The 22638-nt window shown below is 34.1% G+C and overlaps 1 protein-coding gene across 1 annotated transcript in view; it reads left to right on the top strand.

The window, feature by feature from the left end:
* The window catches only part of Dop2R (dopamine D2-like receptor), a 110664-nt gene that overhangs the window by 39354 nt on the left and 48672 nt on the right, over positions 1-22638 (top strand). Inside the window, exons 3-4 of the mRNA XM_070645146.1 lie at positions 10428-10537; positions 18742-18994. Of these exons, the coding sequence (XP_070501247.1) occupies positions 10428-10537; positions 18742-18994 (363 nt within the window). The remainder of the gene's footprint in view (positions 1-10427; positions 10538-18741; positions 18995-22638) is intronic.

Raw genomic sequence — 22638 nt, forward strand, 5'->3', positions numbered from 1 at the left:
GGATAAGATAACACAAATACATTTGATCTAAATCTATGAAATGTTGATGTGTGTTATAGACTTTATGTACATAATGGAAAAACCTAAAATGGCAAAATACTGTCGATATTCTGGGATAACAATATTGTTTGTTTGTTTTTTGATGCATTGATGGATTGCTCAAGCAGTTTAACGGCTCAGGCAATTAAGATTATCAAGAGTCTTTTGTTTTATTGACACTATATGTCAAGCTATTAAAGATTAGGCTACTGTTTATGGGAAGAGATGGGGAATAATTCATGAAACCGAGCAGCACAGTGTAAAAAATTGTAACTTTTGGTGTAAAAGTTGGCTAAAATCAGCCGTCACGTAGTCGTTAAGACACCCGTCAATATGACGACTTGCCGAAGTACCAGCACACGCCAACTTCATTATGCTGCTCGGGAACATTTGAAACAAGTTTGTCACACAGCTGGAGCATAGCTATAGCATAGCTTTAAGTGGTACGGCCTACATGACCATCCCACACGGATGTCTGTTGTGTCATGTAACACAGGTTACTCACCACTGGACCAGATATTTCCTAAAACGAAGCCCACGTTGTTAACATTAAATACCTTAACGCTGACAATTTCTTCACTACTTCTTTAACTTCCTACACAGCATTCAGCATAGAAATTTCAAAAGATATCCTCTTATTCCCATTAATTTCCGGTAAATTAGAATAAGAAGTATGTTTGTGACAATTTCACAATGTCACTGTATTAAAAATCAGTAATTTTTCTTCACACAAATTCATTAAGTTCCAACAATGACTGAATGAAATGTCAGCTTGAATCCTAAATTTATTTAAATTTTTTTTCTTTAAAGTTTTTCGTTCCATCTCTAATTTGTAATTTTGATTTTACAATACATTAAGCACGAGTCATCAGCACAAAGGGAGAAAATAATAAAGAATGAAAGCGTGTAAAATGGAATCGACAGTGATTCTTCGAAGGAACTGGATTTCTTTTTTCCATATTTATCGAAATGGAAAGGCAATTTTTGTGTAGGATTTTTTTGCTTACTCAAACCATTTAAGTTTAGCGGGTTTTAACTGTGAGAGAATGGAGATGTTGAGTTTTGATATTAATAGTCACGTAGTTTTAATATTTGATGATGTAGATCAGTGGTTCTCAAGCTTTTCAACAGAGCTCGAAGTCTACTTCGCTATTCAAAAGAAGATGAAATTGCAAAATTGTCCAAAAACTTGCGATGCTTTTTGCAATGTCATGAGCATTGTGCGAATTATGCTTTCTCGAGGTCGGGACCGAAACCGGTGATCCCAGGAAAGTTCTGTCTCGAGATTCAAAAATCTTCCTCGGGACCGGAATTTTATGGAAGACTAGTGCGAACCTTGGTCATATCGACAAAACTCTATAAAATGATTGAGAGATCGGCTTCTGATTGGAATTAAGCCCACGTATACATAAATACAATTAAACTGATATTCAATCTGATACGTATGATGTTCAAGCACTCGCCCACAGAGGCCCTACTCTCGCATTGACATAATTGTCTTCGTGTTGCTCGACATCTTAGATTCTACTCTGCTGAGACCAAACTGAGACACCACGACCCTTAATCCTTGTTAAAATTATGTCAATTCCATTGCTAAAAGTAATGGGATCAATTTCATCAAAATTATTCAATTTGCCAGGAATTTTTGATTCAAAATCCTAATATTTATCTATAATATTTTGACGTTTCCAACAGCCATGCCTATTTCTCTACCTAAGATCATATCATAAGCATAGATTCAGAAGCAATATACATCGTAAGGTTAATTGCACTTTTAATTGAACTTCCATATTTCTCACATAAAAGAGTTATTCATATTCCACCATAAAACAATAAAAAGCTGTTCATTTATAGCAAAAAGCGCTTGCCTCAATTCACATCCCAACCATTTCCAACCTAAATATATATATATTTTTCCTTCATTTCCATTATCCTCATCCAATTTAATCGAATAATTTCAATGTAAATATTCGTTCAATTTTTATTTTTATATGTTTTTTTTTTTTCAAATTTTTCGAGCATGGAATAGGCGTTAGATTGAGAGAAATGATTTCTCATACCCAAATAAGTATGTCAGTTGCCTATAGCGATGTTGTTTTCAATCTACACATATAAAAAAAAACTGTATGAAATTGACATTGTGATTCAAATTAGCTTCACTTTATTGACTTCACTTCGATGAATTTTCCAATTGGTGATAGACACAAAAATATGAGAATTTTTCTTCCGTCGTTCCGGTATGTTTTTTTTGTTGTTCGTGGAAATGGAAAGTCAGCACAAATAAAATTCAAGTGCGAAATATTCAGAATAGATTGTTAAATTTGATTGCATGTCGTGAACATTTCACAATTTTCAAATTCGACAAATGTCATTTTCCTGATTTTTACTTGTCTTCCTTGCTAGATTTTGGAGCTTGTCAACATTACAATGTATTTGGAATTTCCTTCATCTTAAAAACATTGATTTTATATATTTTTGTGGGATTTGTTTGATGTCGGATAAGATAAAAGAGAAGATCAAGATGAAAAGGAATTTTTGGAGTGAATTTAATATGCGTGGGTGTTGCTGAATTTTTGTATTACAGATGAAATATGTCGGGAATTTTCTTGGAAGAAGATCAATAAGAGATTTTTGACAGTAAAATTTATAATCTGGAATATAAACTTTGTCAATGAAATTTTGATGATTTGTGAACAATTGTCAGATATTTAGGATGTTAAGTAGAACAAGGGTGTGAAACTAAATATGGCTTTTTGAAGGATCTGTCTGAAACAACTTGCAAAATCTCAAGACGAAACATTAAAAGTTTCATAAGCTTAGCTAAAACTATTAAATTGAACGCAATCTCTTTTCAAGTTGCTTACAAACTGGAATCAAGCTCTGATTTGGAGCTTAGGTTGTTGCAAAAGGCCCTCCAGTTCATGCTATAGATTTATGCCATTGAAATAGCATTTAAAAGCCATAACTCAACTCTATAAATTCCTTAATCACGCAATAATTCAATAAATCCCATGTTGAAAATTTCAAATGAAAACTTTTAATTACAAACTTTAATGGATTCTTAATAACTTGCAAATTAGCTTTTACTGCATTTTTCCATTATGGAATTGAATTAAATTCCTTTTATACAGCACAAAAAGAACCACACGATACAGCAACAAAAAAAACATTTGTACCATTTAAAAATCGTAATACTTATTCGAATAGTGTCATAATAAGTACTTGAACGCCTTGCTATAACTGCCCCCCTATTTTTTCATGCTGAATGTAAAAAACGATAATTTCATTTCATCGCGATGAGAACGTAATTAAATGAGTAATAAAAGGCACTTTTATAATAATTTTTTTTTTTTACGATTTAGCTTTTGCAAGCAATTAAAGTTGAGGCAAACAGACGAACAAAAAGTTTCGCTTTTTTTACAACTCCAACAGGATATAAAATTAAAGTACGTAAAAAATTTTTCGGAGGGCTAGTCCATTTTGTGCTATTCAGACTGTTGATTATAACAATAGAATTGAATGTTTAGAGAAACTCAACAAACCTTATTGTTATCGGCAACACAAACACAAAATTTCCTTTTGACATGAACATTTTTTTTCTGTTATGGGAGTCAGTATTATATTGAATTTAATAGATATGGGGTGGATTACAGCAAATATTTGGTTATGCCTGAAAAGCTTTACATTTTCTCATTTACATCTTATTAGAATTTTTTTTTACTTCTTTTTTTAATGGTCAATATGGTTTCAGTGCTAATGCTGATTGTAAAGTAGCGACAGAATCAAATTTGTGTAATCACAATTAGTATAATGTTCAGTAAAATCTATTCATCTTCTGAAAATTTCAACAATAAACTTGACAATTTATGTTTTTTGATGTTTTGGGCGATAATTTTGGCTATGGTTTGGTGTTAAGTGCTGTTATTGCACATTTTGATAAAGAATTTTTTATTGATTTGAGTTGGTTAGGTTTGGGGTTGTTTATAAATGATGTCTGGAGCGATGAAAATGAAAATTACTTGCTCTCGACTCTGTCAATCCGTGTTGTACTACCTTTATATCGTTTACTAGGACGGAAATGTAGCATGACGAGAAAATGGTTGCCCATCTCTAACAAAATGGGGCATAATGTTGATTAATTAATATTGATCAACTATAAATTATTTTGCATTAATAAAGTGATCAAAATAGTCTTCTGTTCCTGGCCGCAACGGCTACTTGGGGAACATAAAGCTCGTCATTTACCATACATCATGACAAGTTGTCCATTCTGAGGTAACTTCCATTCTGTAGTTTTAGAAATCTTTGCAGAATCTTTTTCATTTGTGTCACTCAAACTTCCATCAAAATTTGTGATTTTTAGAGTTTTTAGTTTTTTTTCTACAGAATATCCGAGTCGAGAGGCTGGTACAAAGCTTACTGTACATCTGTCTGATTCTAGAGACGACCAATCGAATATAGACTACATTAGTCATCCTCAACTCTTGGTAAATTCGTAGATATGACCACAAATCTGACACCAGATGACATGATTCTAGCCTGATGTCAGATTTGCTAAATTCCAGCTTCAAGCCAGCCTCAATCTAGATTCAAGACAGCCTAAAGCTTGATTTTTCAACATTCCTATATCGTGCCTTTCGAGTAAATTGCACATCATTTAAAAACGTCTCATTTATGGCTTTTCAATAGAAAAATAACCTTCAAAGACTACAAAGGAATCGAAAAAAGCTAAAGCTTGCAGATTTTTCTTCAATCACAAGTAGTTATTTGCTCAACACAAAGGAGCTATTTCATAACAACACTGACGATGAGATGCTTATTTTAACAAATATAAAGATGCACTCATCTGACGAATGCGAATGAAAAATGAGAAGAAAAATATTTTTCTAGAGTTATAGTCAAAGGAATGTGCTATGTTGTGCTTTGACAGATGAAAGAAAATATGAGAAAAATATTTTGTTAAATAATATTATTTTTATACAGTTTTTAACAGAAGTATTTGAGTGCATATCATCAAAGCATTAAAAGCGGCTTTAGTTTTCTGTTATGTTATTCATAATGTGTGTCCTTGTATCGCCTCAAAACACTTTATTTACACAATACAGAAGGTTGAAGTGAGCTATTCTTGATAAATATTTTTATAGAGCTTAATTTGTGCTGGAATTTTGTATCCACTTAAGTCGAACTAAATAAAAATTGTTGAAAAATAATATTCATTCAATGATTTGTTCAAAGCAGGAATCGAAGCACTGCTAGTCAAGCCTTCAAGCCGAATATATCACCAGATTATGGGAAATTCCAGGACACTTTTGGAAATAATCTAAAGCATTCTTAGTTATCCAATGAATGTATTCTTAATTTACTTATTTTACACATGTTCCAATGTACAGCTTAGGTTACCGCAAAAGGCTTTCCATTCGATTTTGTCGCTTACTCTGCCTCATTTCATACATACTTTAAGTTACTTACTGTGTCATCCGTACAGAATAATTGGGATCCATGGTCCCTATCAGATGTCGCCTGAATCTTGACTTATCACTGTTTGCTTCTTGCTAATTTTGTCTGTGTCACCAATTGTTTGTACTGTTCTATTCCACGTAGTTATTGGAGCTGATGACTGCCGTTTCACTTGACAGTTTCCGAAAAAGGAAAATGTAACACCCTTGTGTTTTTGTAACAGCAATGTAGTCAGGGGCCAGTAATGTAGTCATGGCTACTTACTTACTTACTTACTTCGCTGGCCGTACAGATCAAGTATGATCCATGGCCTCCTAAAGTCGGTCCCTGAAGCTGGCTCTATCGCTGGCTACCGCTTGCCAATTTACATGGCTACTTATAAACTATTTTAAGTCCTCATGTTTGCAAAACTAGCTAAATTGAAGGAATTCGGAATGAATTTTGTAGGAATTGTGAGAAAAACTGGCTGGATTTGTCCTTAAAAAAGTTTCAAGCAGTGCCAAGCAGTTGGATTTGTCCTTAACAGTAGCATGATTATTTAGATTTTCCTATCAGATTCTGCATAAAAATTTGTCATTTCTGACATAGAGCTTTGAGATTTTTGTTAAAAATAAGAATAAACATGTCATATATTATCCAGTCACTCCAACACAGAATAAAATCCCCTTATATATGCAACACTAATTAAAATGCTATAAATTTTCTTATCACTCATAAATTGAGCTTTCTATTCTAAATAATGAATTTTTTCATAATGAATTTTTCATGTGTAAATAATAAGATTCACCTCAAATCTTCAGGCATGAACTCCCACATAATGATTTTATTCATTTATCTTCGTATGTTATATGAATATTTATACTTTAATGCTCACATTATGTGCACATGAAGGCATGAAAAATCTCTACATAAGTCGTTATTAAAATGTTACATTTTTTTCCCATATAAAAATCTTTTAATGCATAATGGATTTATACTGATAACATTATTCTGTATCCTACACATAATTCACATTAATTTTAGAGCTAAACATTTCCTGATGAAAATTTGATGAAAATATAAAATTTAATTAATTACTTAATTATTGTAATGAATTTCAATTTCGCAAGCAATTTTGTTGTAGACAGGTGAGATAATTGAGTATTCATGCTAGATTTAAATTGCTACAAAAGAGTCTATCTTTTAATAGATTTATTTCAAGAAATTCAAAAGCAATTTTCTAATCTGAAATGAATAAGAATTTATTTTCAACAAATAAATCCAACCGCAATCAAATTAGAATATTTTATGTTTTCCCACACAAAATTTCAATACTCACCTGTTGGGAGGTTAAAGGGGATGTTCACTTATTATGTAACGCGGATGTTCATTCCTTCGAGGGAATGGGGGAAACCGAAGTCTGACTCAGAAGCTAAGCATGTGACAAATGCCTCCCTTGTGGTGGTTCCCTATTATGATTAAATGCACCGAGCCCTTTGCCAGGATATGGACTTAATACTTCCTTACTTCACTAACTGTATAAATCAATTTTGATTCATGACCTCCCTTAAATATCACCCAAAACTAGATCTATCGCTGACTACTGTTTGCCAATTCCATATTCCAAATACTATCTTCGTCGACTGCTTCTTTAAGTGAGTTCTCTGGCCATTCACGTGACAAATCCACGTTCTAAAAAGTCAGAGTTTAAGACCTAACCTCCTGGAGCTTCCACAGAATATGTCTTTAAAAGGCCCCAGAATTATGATAAAAATGGTAAGATTTACAACCTACCATCTTTGAAAGTAGCATGTGCAAAGAAAGCAACATAATGCAAATAGAACTGGACTAGAAACGACGACTCACTCCGCCCCAATGACACTCCAAACTGCTTTGCGTTATAAGTGAACTACCCCTTATTGGTTGAGGGAGGAAGTGGTCTGAGGGGTTGTCACGACGCGGATGGGAAGTCGAAAAATCCATTTTTCGTGTTACGTAATGAATGGATGACCTCTAGTGGGCTGAAGAAGGGAGTAGTTTTAGAGGTTTAGAGGTGGTGAAAGGGATCGAGCTTTTGTTACGCATCAAACAATCAAGAAGAGGACAGAAAGAAAATTTTTCACATTACGTAACAAGTGAACGACCCAATCACCAACTGAACTAAATTTAAAAACATAAAAAGCATCACAGAACATAAAATGCTTTAAAATTAAATTGTACATCTTCTTTCTCATCACGATTTATTTGTTTTTATCGCCCACTCAGACAAGTCTGAGGCCGAAAGCAAAAAACGTGCAAGACCCAGAAACAGTATTTTTGAAAATAAGGAAAGAAAAGACTGCCTCGAGACGAGATGAAAAGTTTGTCTTAATTTTATTGAGTCTTTTGCTAATGCATAAAATAAAATAAAAAAAAAATAAGAAATTGTTATTTACAAATAAAATCTACAAAAATGCGAATTCAACCATTTATCTTATGCTGTAGCATAATTTATTCCGTTTTAATGCTAAGCCACTTAGACTGTGGAAAAAAATACACATTGAATCATGTGTAATGGGAAATGAAGAAGTAAGACAGGACATGAAATTTAATGGAAGTACAGAGTTCATATATCATAATATTAGCTAAAGTGAAAATTAATGTATCGTAATACACAGGGGCACATTAAAGTGGTTTCGATATCGAATCTGAACATTTCCGTGGGTGACATAATTAGATTTTTGTGTATAAGTATGCAATGCACATACTGCAATCGGAAGTGTTGACAATTTTGAATATTGAATTGCATTTATTTCAAGTTTACAGGACTTAACTGGATTATATCCATTTTCGAGTCTTTCAGAGCGAATTTAAAAAAGTAAAAGACTCTAAAGCGGTTTGTCGTTCAAAATCTGGCTTGAGACCGGCGTGAGTCTGAATTGATGTCGGATTCGGTTTAAATCCGAGTCTATGTCCGAATTACGCTTTCTTGATGCCGGATTTTGGATCAATGATCGATTAACCGGCTTGTGTCATTCGGGATTGCTAGCCATGAAGGAGAAGAGAGGCGGGGGTCGTTATCAACCCTTAGTTCAGCCAACGACCTTCACAATCATTAAAAGTTCCTATCAGTCTACATCCAAAAAGTAATTAACAAAGCAACATTCAATTAAACCTTCAAAACTCTTCATTCAATTCATTAAATTCTCAAAAACTAAAACGTACCTAACCGGAAAAAATTACATTATTTAATGTAAAAAAAAGAACGTCTAAATGTAACATGAGATTAAAAGTTATGTCGTTGCTCTCGTTTTCTATCCGGAATCATTTATCAAAAATTATGACCACAGGGAAATACTCTCTGTTTCCCACAAAAAAGTGAATGAAAATAAATTTATGAATTCGTAGAGAACAACACACACAAAAAAAGAATAACATCAAAAATTAATTTATGTTGTGCTTTATGCAGGGATGGAGTGAGGGAGGGAGGTGTCAAATAAGCTATAAATTTGGTGATTTCAAGCTTTTTGGTAGGAATAACTCATTGAGAGTGGACAAAAATATGTTAGGACTCGACATTAACTAGTCATTTACTAGTGACATGTGACACAATGATAAGATGGTGTCGTGACACATCAGTGTATCGTATAGCACAGTTTGAGTAGCAATTCCCAAAATTCATCCAATTTAATACCTTACTGCGTTGTTTAAAACACATCAGGGCCCTAAATCTGCCTAACTCATTCAATTTGCTAATAAATTTGAGAAAAATCCCAAAAACCACAAGCATTCGTTCCATACTTGTCCATCCTGATCCATCCTGATCCATTCCGGTCCATTTCAAACCCATACCCCTGAATATATCCTGAACACTCTAAAAAACCTAATATAATCTGCTGTAATTCTATTCCTGACTTGTTTTTAACGAATAAATAGAAAATTTGCAACAATATTTTGTCAACATATCATGGGAGATATTTGAGGAGCTAGATGGGAAATAACGAAAGAGCTATAAAGTTTCATGTTAACAAAAATATATATATTTTTATTTCAATGTGAAGAAGCAAACAAAAATTATGATTTTATATTTTTGACACAAAATATTACTGGATGTATCTTATTACCATTTTGTCTTCATGTCATTTTGTTCCAAAACATCCATTGAACCTGTACCTTTCAGCATATATCAATTTACTATATCCAATTTGTCTGTATAATGTTCTATTTTTGGAATTGTCTTGCATCCCCAAGCGACACAAATGTCAATATGGCTTTTAGATGAAGACGCTGGTCATTTAGTGTTAGCCCGAGAGACACAATTGAGGAAGGAATTGGCTAGAAGCTTTTAAATGTCCGTCATGGATATGCATAAACACCAAATGGAAGTAGGCTCTATTTGGCAACAATAAGGTGGCGCAAGTGTTGTATTCATGTGTCATGTGTCACATCACATAGATACCACATAGAAACCACATGGATGCTACGTGTTTCATCCATGTATCATGGATCACAATTCACATTGCATGGTTGCTACATTGAAGCAACACGTAGAATGACATAGCATCCATGTGACACCACAATATGTCCATGTCAGAGACTTACAGAAGCCATAACAGAGCCTTTTCAATTGTGCTGCTCGGGATTACATTCCACTCTGATGTCAAACTTTTCTGCTCTTCTTCTACACCATCCTAACTTGGTAGTCGTTCTCTTAACCATGACTTATCACAGCAACCAAAAATACACCATTGTGCCTCGTTCATGATAAAATTTCAGTACCTTGTTTTCAGTACACACAGGAAATATTTTTCTCCACTCTTTTTATTAAATGTATAAAAACATTTTCATTTTTATGGGGTGTGGAAACGACTCACAGAATGAAGCTATTAATCAACTTTCTCTTCAACATTTTTTTTTTATCATTCCTTCCTGTCAATTTTAATTTTCATTTTCTTCTTATTCTCTCTTTACAGGTAAATGGTGCTTGGTCTCTACCAAATGTAGTATGTGATTTTTATATAGCAATGGATGTGATTTGTTCAACATCATCAATATTTAATTTAGTTGCGATATCAATTGACAGGTGAGTTGGATTTATAATTTTTATTTTGTGTATCCCATATTGGAAATGAGTTCAGTGATCGAAGTCGACTTGAATTAGCTGTGCTCACTAAAAATCTATTAAAATTTGAATGGAATTGTTTTCTGCTGGTTCTTGTGAAGTATATCATTTCATACAAATTTCAATTGGTTCTTAGCGAACTATGAATGAGACGAGACTGATGTGGGATGGAACTGAGTCGAGACTGAGACGATATGGGACGAGACAGAACTGAGACAAGACAGAACTGAGACGAGACAGAACTGAGACAAGTCGGAACTGAGACGAGACGGAACTGAGACGAGACGGAACTGAGACGAGACGGAACTGAGACGAGACGGAACTGAGACGAGACGGAACTGAGACGAGACGGAACTGAGACGAGACGGAACTGAGACGAGACGAAACTGAGACGAGACGAAACTGAGACGAGACGAAACTGAGACGAGACGAAACTGAGACGAGACGAAACTGAGACGAGACGAAACTGAGACGAGACGAAACTGAGACGAGACGGGACTGGGACAAGACGAGACGAGACGGAACTGAGGCGAGGACGAGACGGAACTGAGACAAGTCGGAACTGAGACGAGACTAGATGAACCTTCTTCTACGTTTGGAAATTAATCTTCAATTTTGCTAAAAATCGGAATTTTAATATCAAAAAAGTCTATAAATCCACTGTTATCAGCACAAATCAAACAAATGAATCATTCTAAAGGACACATTTGCCAAAAAAAAAATATTCATTTAACTTTATTTCCCCCCCATACTCGAGTATGTCAATATCGATAACTGTTGAGCACCTTTTTTTTGCGAATGTGTATAACTTTCATGTCATGATAATAATCATCATCGGATCAGCGATAGCAATTGATGTGAAATGAAGGGAGGGTATATGTATATATGTACATATCATATGATAACACATATAATTGACATAATCAATCAATGTTGGGAAATTACCATGTGAAATTTACTTTATGAATGAATATTGAAATATGAATTTTTTATGGATTATCACAAAATTTATTGACAAAAATTTCATTAGACATACACAAAAAAAGTATGTAATTTTATTGATCAATTTTGAATTGAATTATGACTTAATTGAGATGTACTATCATGTTCCGTATGAAGGTTACTCAATTTCTATTTTCAGTCTTTAAATTGATTATGACGTGACTGAACTTAATTTTATTTGTCCATTCATCGCAAATTGCTGTACTAATTATCTATGAAAGCATCTCAAAAGATCTAATTTTAGAAACTTTTCAATTTTTTTGCAACTTGAAAATTTTCTTCATGCTTTTTCACAACTGACCTACCCAAAAGATACTTAGTTCTTATACTGATACATTTTCTCTATCCACATATTGACAAACGTAAAGGTACAGAGATGCCATATCTTATCGAAGTTAGAAAAAAAAAATTGGAAAAAATCATAAATCATTTCTTTATTGACATATAGGCATGAAAAATAAGAAAAGGAAAGGAAAAATTGTCGAGTGTGTTGCCATGTAGAGATTGTGATCCTATTAGAATACTTTCGTCTGATTCTTTGAATTATTCATAGTAATTTGTGAATCTGTATGATTGGTGATTATAAAAAGGTTGACGAATAGCTAGGTTTTGCTGATTATCCAATTACTTCAACCTGTACCTACTTCTGCTGGAAAAGATACTATTGATAGAATTCTTGTCCTTTTGTTGAGCTTGGGATACAATATTAGGTACCTTGCTGCCGGTTCTACCACCTGATTTGCACAATACGACAGCCAAGACGGCTCTCTGTTGTCACGATGTACGATATACTTTATGCTGCTTTATTTGTATCAGAGCTCGAAGTCGACTCAATTTTATATGGAATGGTCGCCTTGAGTCGACTCGACCACGCTTTGTACAAGATGTTCCAAATTCCTAAATGGTCGGTTGTTAACCTCACCATCCTAAGATAGATTGACACTAGTAACAAGATTACAAATCTAGTAACGAAATCAATGTATTATTTAAAATTGACTATACGTTTGCTTTATACTAGCCTTTTAATAATTGGATTACTGCGGTATGTGAGATTATAAATTCGATTGCGATTATTGCGCGTTGCAGTAGAAGATAAGTCTTATTTTGTTTATTTTCATAAATCGACTGCAATTTTGTCACAATATTCTTATGGCAGTATTTGAATAAGTTCCAATCGGAGCACATAGACAATAAATTTATCCTTGCCTTTAAATTTGTTTATATCCCAGCCACATAGCTCAGTCACCAGCAGTGTATTAAGTGTTGATACCACAATCAGATACACACTTGATGCTGCAAACTGAAAGTCATTCAATTTCATTTATTTTTCCTTATTTGAATTCCCAAAGTCAAATAAAAAGCCAAAAAGGAAACCAAAAAAAAATCGTACAAAATTTTTTCAATGTCATCATATCGAATTGAAGAAGGATCAAGCATAAAAAAAGAGACAAAAAAAAAATGAAAAGCTTAGTCAGGTTTTCGATATATTTTTTCATCCGTCCTCACTTTTCTGTGCATTATACTAGAAATCTCTTGACCGTCGTATTTGTTATGTACACAAATCTAAGTGACAGTAAGGCTTCGGTCTCTGATGTGTTATTTATTTTGTGATTTTATTTTGCTATTTTTTTGTTGGATGTGAGATGAAATGTTGCCATAGATGTGTGCCTTTAAAGCATTATAGGAGAAAAGTTGGTGTGTGTTTGGAATGTTTTCGATCTTATGGGTAATATCACTTTAACACTCTGGAAGTGGTCATCTGAATTTCTTCTCGGAAGTTGTGTTACCTTTATGGATTTATTGTGGATATTGCGGGTATTGATCCTAGTATTGATATTGAAATATTGTTATTGAAAATATCTTATTTTGGGATATGATTTTTGGAAGAATGTGGAAGAGATTATTTATGAAGTATTGCTAAAAATATAAATATGTGCCTGGCCACATTTCATTCTTATGATTCAAATCTGAACATGAAGCATACCCAAAGCAACAGTCTGAAAATCTATTTTTGAAATTCATTCAGTTTTTATATGAAGATAAGCTCTTGCACATTAGTGCGAGAGCAAAGGTTGGAATCAACTTGAGTTAGCTAGTCTGAAGCCTTCATGGAGTGTCTCAGAGTCTAGAAGGGATCAAAATCACTCCTGCCGAGTCTCGAACTCATGATCCCTCGGACAGTGTCCGTCAGTGTCTTGCATTAAAAATATACAAAAGTACTAAACCATTCGACCACCGAGTCACTTCAACTCTCTTCATAACTCACGCAAATAAATCATCTCTAAATAAGATTTTCTCACTCATAAATGTGATTTTAATGAACAAGTTTAACTTTATTATGAGCGACAATTACAATGTCTTCATCATCCGCAATATAAATTCATAAACTATCTGCTTTAAGATTACTTGAAGTTATGCCAAGAAAAGGACAAAGATCCTTTTTAGCGGAAGAGATGAGACGGCTCGGAAAATTTTCTTATTGTCTTAACGATGATAATTATGTCGGCATCATACAATACCCACTTTTTTGTTGTTAATGGTTACAAAAGTTGTCAAAACTATGACAACATAGACATAAATGAGACAATTTTCTTGTCATTCTCTTGTATTTAATGAGTTCAAGGCAATCAAACTGAATAAAAAAATTTATGGCATAGAAAATTGTGAACAACGACAGAAAATTAAATTTTAATTATGTTGATGATGAATGAAAAAAGTTTACAGCATGTTTCTTCACACTTCCATGAAAAAAAATATGATAAAAATATTCTCTTTTTCCTAAAATTCGCAATTAATTTTCCATCTTCTCGTCATCATCGTGCAAGAATAAAGCACAAAACTTTTGCTCTCCAGCTCATTCGCTTCTTAATTGAATTATTTTTCACGAGAACTTTGCCTCGTTTTGGATGCAAAATGGAAGGAAAATATTTAGTATTTGCTTGAAAATTGAGAGAAATGCGAATCAGTGCTGTAGAAAAATTGAGAAAAACAAGAACGGGAAGGTAAAATGAACTGCGAGCGACGGTATTTTATTGATTTTATTGGGTTCTAGGAATGGTGGCCATGGCTATCATTAGGGCTAAAGTTTATCCTGAAGCTGTAATCTTAGATAAACATTCAAATTCGGGGACATTCGTTATCGGACAGGGATGATGATAAATGTCCACACATTACTATGCCCTTAACAATCAATTTCAATTGTTGCGACTAGTCATCTTAGCAGCCCTAAACTCGATCAACTGAAAGAACTGTTTCTATGACAATATTACGATGTCGCGACAAATACGGCAGACCGTACTTTTTGCTATGTTGTCAAAATCACGTCCTTTTCGTGTTAGAAATTGGCAAGCAGTAACTAACGACAAAATGAAATATTTTGTTTTAAAAATGTTTAACGGATTGGAAGGTCGAGCTTGAAGTCGACTGAAAAAGTTGTGTTGTATAAAAATGCGCAAATTTTACAATTGTTGCAGATCATCAAAAACACATGCTTTAGTAGTTTAAAGTTTAGATTCAAAAACATACTAAGGACATTTTTGTTGGCAAAAATCCAGCAATACAGCAACAGTTCATTTCAACAAATTTTGAGAAATTCAAAAATAATTGACATTTTATATTGAATGCAATTCAATTGACTGTGAATATGACTCCCTTAATCCACGGAAATCCACAAAAAAATGGCAACAAAATTTCTCTTTAAAATCTTATTCTGCTGTAAACAGAAGCCACCTTTTATTCCATACAGCTTCTGTAATGTTTTTAATTCATTTCCCATGAGCATCAGAAGACTGAAGCGAAACTTTTTTTTCTCGTCATTCTTTTCACATTCGCTGGATGAAATTGAATGAAGCTATCAATGCGGCGTTAAATATCCTCATTGTCATTTACCATATGAGCGTCGGTGAATGTATTTGTGACATTTTTTCCGCTCACTCTACTGTAAGTTCCGTAAATGTAGGATTCATAAAAAAATCATCCTATTGTTCTGCTTACGTGTGTGTGTGTGTGAGTGAGCTTAAAAAATCTACAGCAGTTATTATGTTTACGACGCGAGAGCTCTCTTTTGTGATTCTTTTTTTTCAAGTATATCACATTTTGCCATTATTTATTAGGATGGATGACAGGGGTGGATGGATGGTGAATATGTGAAGATGATGGAAATGGTGTATGTGAGAACTTGATGTTCTATAGCAATCATCATCATTTGTTCGGCATCTCACTCATCAACAATTTTTATTTCTTCTTCAACTTTTTTTGGTTTTAAATATCAACATTGAAATATGAAGATGATGATGATAATGATGACAATGGTATTGAATTTTATGGATAAAGTACTCATGGGATTATTCTAATTTGTGTAAATGGATGTTAAAGCTGACGGGTTAGGCTTGCATAAACCTGATGCGGATTCTAGGTTTTTTGAGAGCAAAGTTCTAAGTCTAGTCGAGTCTAGTCGAGGTTTAGTCAAGGTCTAGTCGAGGTCTAGTCGAGGTCTAGTCGAGGTCTAGTCGAGGTCTAGTCGAGGTCTAGTCGAGGTCTAGTCGAGGTCTAGTCGAGGTCTAGTCGAGGTCTAGTCGATGTCTAGTCAAGGTCTAGTCGAGGTCTAGTCGAGACTAGTTGAGTCAAATCGACTTCAAACTCTCTTCAGATCAACAGTTTGAGTTGGAATGACTGTATAAATAACTCTTCTACAATAAATTCACATTCCATTTCCTGTATGTACGTTATTTGAGATGAAACAAATTAAAACTGAAATAATTAAAATAAATTTTCATAAAAAATTGAATTTTAAATTTACAATTTTTATTTGCGGAAGGATTTAAATAAAATTTTCATAATTTTACATACAATTTTAACAAACACGCATATGTTATGCTACATATTATGCAGGAAAAATGAGCAAAAAAATTGTTAAAATGTTTGCAATAAATTGTCAAATTATCATGTCGCCGTAGCGATATCTATCCGAGCGACAGAAATGAAGGAGGCTTTGTCAAGGTGCTCTTAAGGCTCCGTTAAACTTATTTTATCAGCACCAAATGAAAGGATCCACTGTCTTTGCTTGGAAGCTATATGGATGCCAAACGTAGGTGGCTAATGAGCTGCTCGGGCTATAGGTTATGACAGCATATCAGCCAGAGCGACAAAAAGCTTGATTTAGCAGTCATTTTGAGTTCAAAGCCTAGGGCTGCTTATACCTGGAGACACAAACAAAATAGGCTTCGTCCTTCTTATTAACACCAAATGAGCTACGACACCATGTGAATTGCCTTCAAATAGTCATGACGTAGCTTTTTCCTTCTCTCATGTCTCTCGAGACAGTCCCCACACAGAGTCATTCGCCTCCGTACCAAAAATAACTTCTTGAAAACTTTTTTTTGATAGCATTTTGAGACATGACAAAACATCACTTTTCTTATTCCAAAAACACCTCAGATTGGCCTCAAAGGGCAAAAAAGCCAGACACATGAAAAGCTGCCCTCAGGCAATTGTGGATTATTCAAAAAGGTTTTAGTTTCCTTTGAGTGTTGATCTACAAAATCTCTTCAATTGAATGAAGTTTGGCATAAATATTGTCTATTTTTAGAATGGGTCTATCCACATCATATTCATAAAACAAAACTTTTGGAACTATTTTTGACTTCCTTCCATAAATTCTTACAAGAAATGTTTCCATAAAAGTTGATGAAAAATTCGTTGATTCGAGTAAAGACACATGAGGAAGAGATTAATGAACGTGTCACCAGCATATTAAGTAAGACGAAAAATTTACTTTATACCGAGCGGCTGTGGTACGATTCACTTACTCGTATATATTGCTGCTGAAAAAAAACAGTATGAGCACATATATTTTACTTACTGTGATTAACAGCACATAACGATACCTCAAATGTTTTATGAAAAATGCGAGAGCTGTGATGGTAATTTAAGGCACTTTTGGTGAACATAAAAAATGGGAAAAAAATGGAGAAATATTTTTTTTGTACGTAAAGATTGTGTAAATTGGAGACAAACGGGCTGTGGATGAAAAAGCTTGTGAAAAGCTCTTAGGAACATTTTATCAATTTTCATAGTAAATTAGGTATGCAACATAGTCTATGATAGGATTTTGCTACTCATTAGGCAACTTAGAGCTCAAAGTTGAGTATATTGAAGTTGACTAGACTCGATTTGACTCCAAAGAAGTCGATTATGGACTGATTAACCTCAATTTCACTGTTTTCCGTGTCGACTCGAATTTAAGTTTACTCTGAGTCAACACTGCGACGTATTTTGTTGTGGCTCGGTGGCGTAGTTGTGTCGTTTTTAAGGACTTGACTATTACACACCGACTAAGCGATCAGGGGTTCGAGACTCGGCATGGAAACTCTTTCATTTGTCCTTCTTCGAATCATATCTCCAAGAAACGCGGCTCACAACCTCCTTGGCAGACTTATAGTCTCTCTTGGCAGACTACAGCCTCTCTTAACAGGCTACAGTCTTAAAGTCTCTCTCTTGACAAGCTACAGTCTCTCTTGACAGGCTTGAGCCAATAATGTCATCAAAGAGATGCTTTGGGTCCCACTTTATTCTGTTGATTCAAGTTTGGGGAAGTCTGTTGATCCCTCACTCGTTTCAAACTATTATTAGTCTTGAAATGAATATAATTGCGCATTGCTATGAATTCAGGAACGTAGTCAGAAAATTGACTTACAGCAACGACCTCTAAACATGTCTCTGTATCGATCTTAAGGTCTGAGCATCTACTAAGTTCATGTTTTAAGTTCCAATTCCGCTACAAACCCAATGTAGTTATTTTCACAATATTACAGAACTCTAAAATACGAATAAGAAGTAGACTGAGTGAATTATTCATGATATAAAAATCTGATAGTCAAGAATAAAATTCCTCGTCCTCACCTTTTTATTTTTTCATTAAAAGCACCTCAAAAAAAAATTCAAATTATAAATTGCATCACGTTCTCCAACCTCTTACCGATTCTGTAGAAAAAGTTAAGAAGTGAGAAATGTCGTCAAGAAAATGCGTGCGTAAGGTGTTCAATTATCACTCGAGGGTAAAAATATTTTTTTTGTCGTCTGCGTGACCACTGTAACTAATTACACAATTTTCAGACTTGAAAATTTTTATTTATGCATTCCATTTTTTTTTATTTTCATTCCAGATACATCGCCGTGACTCAACCAATTAAATATGCAAAGCATAAAAACAGTCGGAGAGTATGTCTAACAATCCTATTAGTATGGGCGATATCAGCGGCAATTGGCTCGCCTATTGTACTCGGACTGAACAATACACCAGATCGATTACCCGATTTATGCTTATTTTATAACAGTGATTTTATAGTATATTCATCGTTAAGTAGTTTTTATATACCTTGCATCATAATGGTATTTTTATACTGGAATATATTTAAAGTAAGAGAAAAATTTTTTTAGTCCTTTAACATAGAACGATAGTCGGATTATGCAATAAGTTATGAGATTTACAAGCTTTTTTTATAAGCTTTCTAATGGTGATGGTGGAATTAACTTATGAATCTTATCTACATGTTAATGGAAATATGATGAATGACTGTATTTGAAAGTAGGAAAGGTGATGTCATGCGAATGTTGTAGACTGATATAAGATACCGGGTGATGCAAGTGAAGAAGGGCTTTAGTAGACGGCTAGGTGGATTTCATATGCAGGCACCTACCCGTATAACACACCCGAGGAGCACAATGTGGCACACAATCCGCATTTGAAATCAGTTACCTGGTCAAAATCAGTCATTGAGGTGCCGTCAGACCAACTTCGCGTCTTATCATACTTCGTCTAATTGCCAACTTAGCGATGCATTTATGAAGACGATGTGCTGTTCGGGACAAAACGGTAAATCGATCCAAAATCTGACAACAGGCCAAAATGACTCTGACTTGGTCCCAGTTGCTGTTTAAATCTGCCATTATACTTGAAATGGTGGTCATGGATCACAATTGATTTGTATGGTCGGTGAAGTAGGTATTCTAGCATCTTGCCAGAATTACACCGGTTAACCTGGTCCAAGATTTTGGATCGATTGACCGAATTGTGTTATTCTGGTCCATAACGAAGCTTTCCTCGACTTAGGCCTTCCTTGGCTCAGTTTGTGTCTCTCGGTTTCGGAAATATTGCAAAATTATTCATATAACTTTCTCTAAGTGACGTCATAACTTATAAATTATTATTCAAATTTATCATCGTATTATATTAATTCTATGGTAAAAGTTTCTGTAAAAAAACTTTTTGTATTGACTTCCATTTGTATTCAAGCTATTCAAATATTGCCTTAAAATATAGACTATTATTAGACTATTTATTGTTCGTCTATCAAACATACTATCTTGACATGTGCTTATCTACAAACTCGTTAAAAACTACTCATCAAAATATATATGAGCAAGAAGTGAAACTATCAATAATCAATACTGACAACATGTTCATTCAAATGTCAATTTTTTTTTTGGTTTAAGTTTCCCACACATGTTTACCTTTAACAAATCCAACATACACACGTGGCTTCCACAAAGCCTAACTCATAAAATCCTTTTTGATTGAGAATAATCCATCCATCAATCAACGTGTAAGGTTTTAAAAGGAATACAGCAGTCTGATCACATAATAAGTTAATTCTCTTTTGTATTGGACGATTGATTTGCTCCTTTTTTGGATGTTCTACAGACATTTTGTTGTTCGGTGACTAATCTTTGATTAAAATTTATATCCATTGATTTACATATCTGATTACTTTGTACTTTGGTCCACATCAAGCAAGTTTTTATTAGACAAGATTTCCTTATTTTACGTCTGACATAAAAATCACCATCAGCCATCTTATGCTCTACGTCTTGGCCATTGAATATGTACATATATTCAGTATAAATACAATGTTATAGACATTAATGTCCAACAGTAAGCATTCATGTGTGAAAATTGCTCTAGATATGTTCGACTAAATCTGATGAGGATGAAAGAGAAGGAAGTGTATTGGAAAGGAATGGATGGGAGGCAAATTTAAGGATTATCTCAGTGTTGATTTTGGAATTTTTATTTTCATGGCTGCTCATGATTCAGTGAAGCTTTTGAAGCTAAAGAATGTGACTGAAATTATGAAAAACATTCGGCTTTATTGATCTGGAAGATTTATTGCTGAACTAGAGCTGTTTATGGCTAATTATCATTATTGATATAGGGTTTGTTTGATCATCGTATACAAACTATGACCTAGAATTGAGGGTGAATCGGAATAGTTCTTTCAATGACATTCCTGTCTGCAGTTTCCAAAGGAACACTAAGAGCATCGCTCATAGTTCGTTGAGCTTGAAAACGACCGAATCTCGAATTAATGACTCATTATCACTTTGCGTACATTAAGGATCGAATCTTTTAAACAGAACCAACTTAATTTTAGACCGATTCGGTCAACTTCGATCTCGGCTTCCAGTTCAGTCTAACAAAGGGACGACCAAAATCTTCGAAAAAACGATTGCTTATTCGGTGTGCATAAGCTCTTTTTTACCAGTTCCGCTTTTTGCTGACACAGAAAACGGACAGAATAGTTGATAAAGTTTGTCATTTTTATCATTTTTGCCACTTTTTACAACAATTTTCTCTCGAATTTCCACTCCCGGCGCTGACATCAATAACCAAGCATATTAACACCCAACCTAGACCAAACATGGATCCAACACTGGCAAATACATAAATCTTTCCATTAGAATCAAGAGCCTGTGCTCTTTCATTCCTTAAGCCATTTTCTCTATATCTACGTATAATGTGAATGAAAAAGAAGACGACGAAGAAGGAAGTAGTGTAATGAACTTTTAAAGAAAAAGTTTTCTTTTCTCACAGCAAATTTTCATTTTCTTAAAAGTTCATGGGAAGCTTGAGAGGAAAGAGAAAAAAAAATCTAAAGAAAACTTTCTATGAAAGAAGAGCTAAAAAAAATGGAATAAAGATTTGAAATTTATTTCCATCGTACAAACTTGATAACTATCAGCTTATGTGTGTATATGTATGTTTGTATATTAATGCCATTAGCAAAGTGTGGCAAGTAACAATAAACCCAAAGCAGCAGCTAGAAGAAGAAGTTAAACTTATGTAAGCACACATAACGAGGAAGTTCTGGTTTGGGTGAAAGTGGTGTTAAATGGGACACATAAAATGCAGATAAATGAAGAATAAGTAGTTGAGAGGAAAGTAACAGCAGATTGCAACAGTCAAAAGTTTTACTATGCAAACACAAAAAAAATTCCTTTCTTTCCAGACTGTAAATTATGATGATTATGATGTTTATGCATGACTGCAGTGTTAATAATGCAGCGGAATAAAATATGAGTCAATAAAAATTTGTCGAGGAAGTGTTGATATGGGTCGTGGAAAGTAAATTATAACGTAATTTAAGCACAATTTGAAATTCTGAGTGGAAAATTATTTAAATTCCAGCTAGTTTACTTCCATCCTGATTTCCACTTATGTAAATCAAGCAGAAATGCATTAAGATGCATGAACTGCTGCAGTTCTATCGTAACGCTGATTTCCTTAATTATGAATAATATTTTATAATCTCAGATACAGCTTTATAGTCTCTACTATAACTTATGTGTTCAGCAGTTAATTAACAACTCCTTAAGACTTGGAGCCATCCTTAGTTCATTTCAATTATTCATTAAGTCACAACGTTTCAGCAAAAGCTCTTTGCAGACTGAATTTATGAGTTTCACTATAATTGCCATTCTTACTAGATCCTTGAATAATAGTGCAAATAGGTTAATCGCTTAAAAAAGACGGACCCAAGGCTGGCATGACTCAATGTCAGACTCATGGCGGCCTGGTGCTGGGATTTGAATACTCAAGCCGGCCTGATGATGGGTTTTGAATCGATTAACTGACTTGTGGCTCTATTCTGGATAATTCACTACCCGTTCTTAATTCTTATGATGCATTCTTAGTACTTACTTCATTAAACTACTCTACTTAATAGTTTAATCTACTAGAATTGTCCAGGATTGACTCTCCATACAAGATTCAAGTCGACTTC

Source organism: Chironomus tepperi, unplaced genomic scaffold, assembly GCF_022539635.2.
Source record: "Chironomus tepperi strain 1889 unplaced genomic scaffold, CSIRO-AGI_Ctep_v1 contig_351, whole genome shotgun sequence".
Lineage (NCBI taxonomy): Eukaryota > Metazoa > Arthropoda > Insecta > Diptera > Chironomidae > Chironomus > Chironomus tepperi.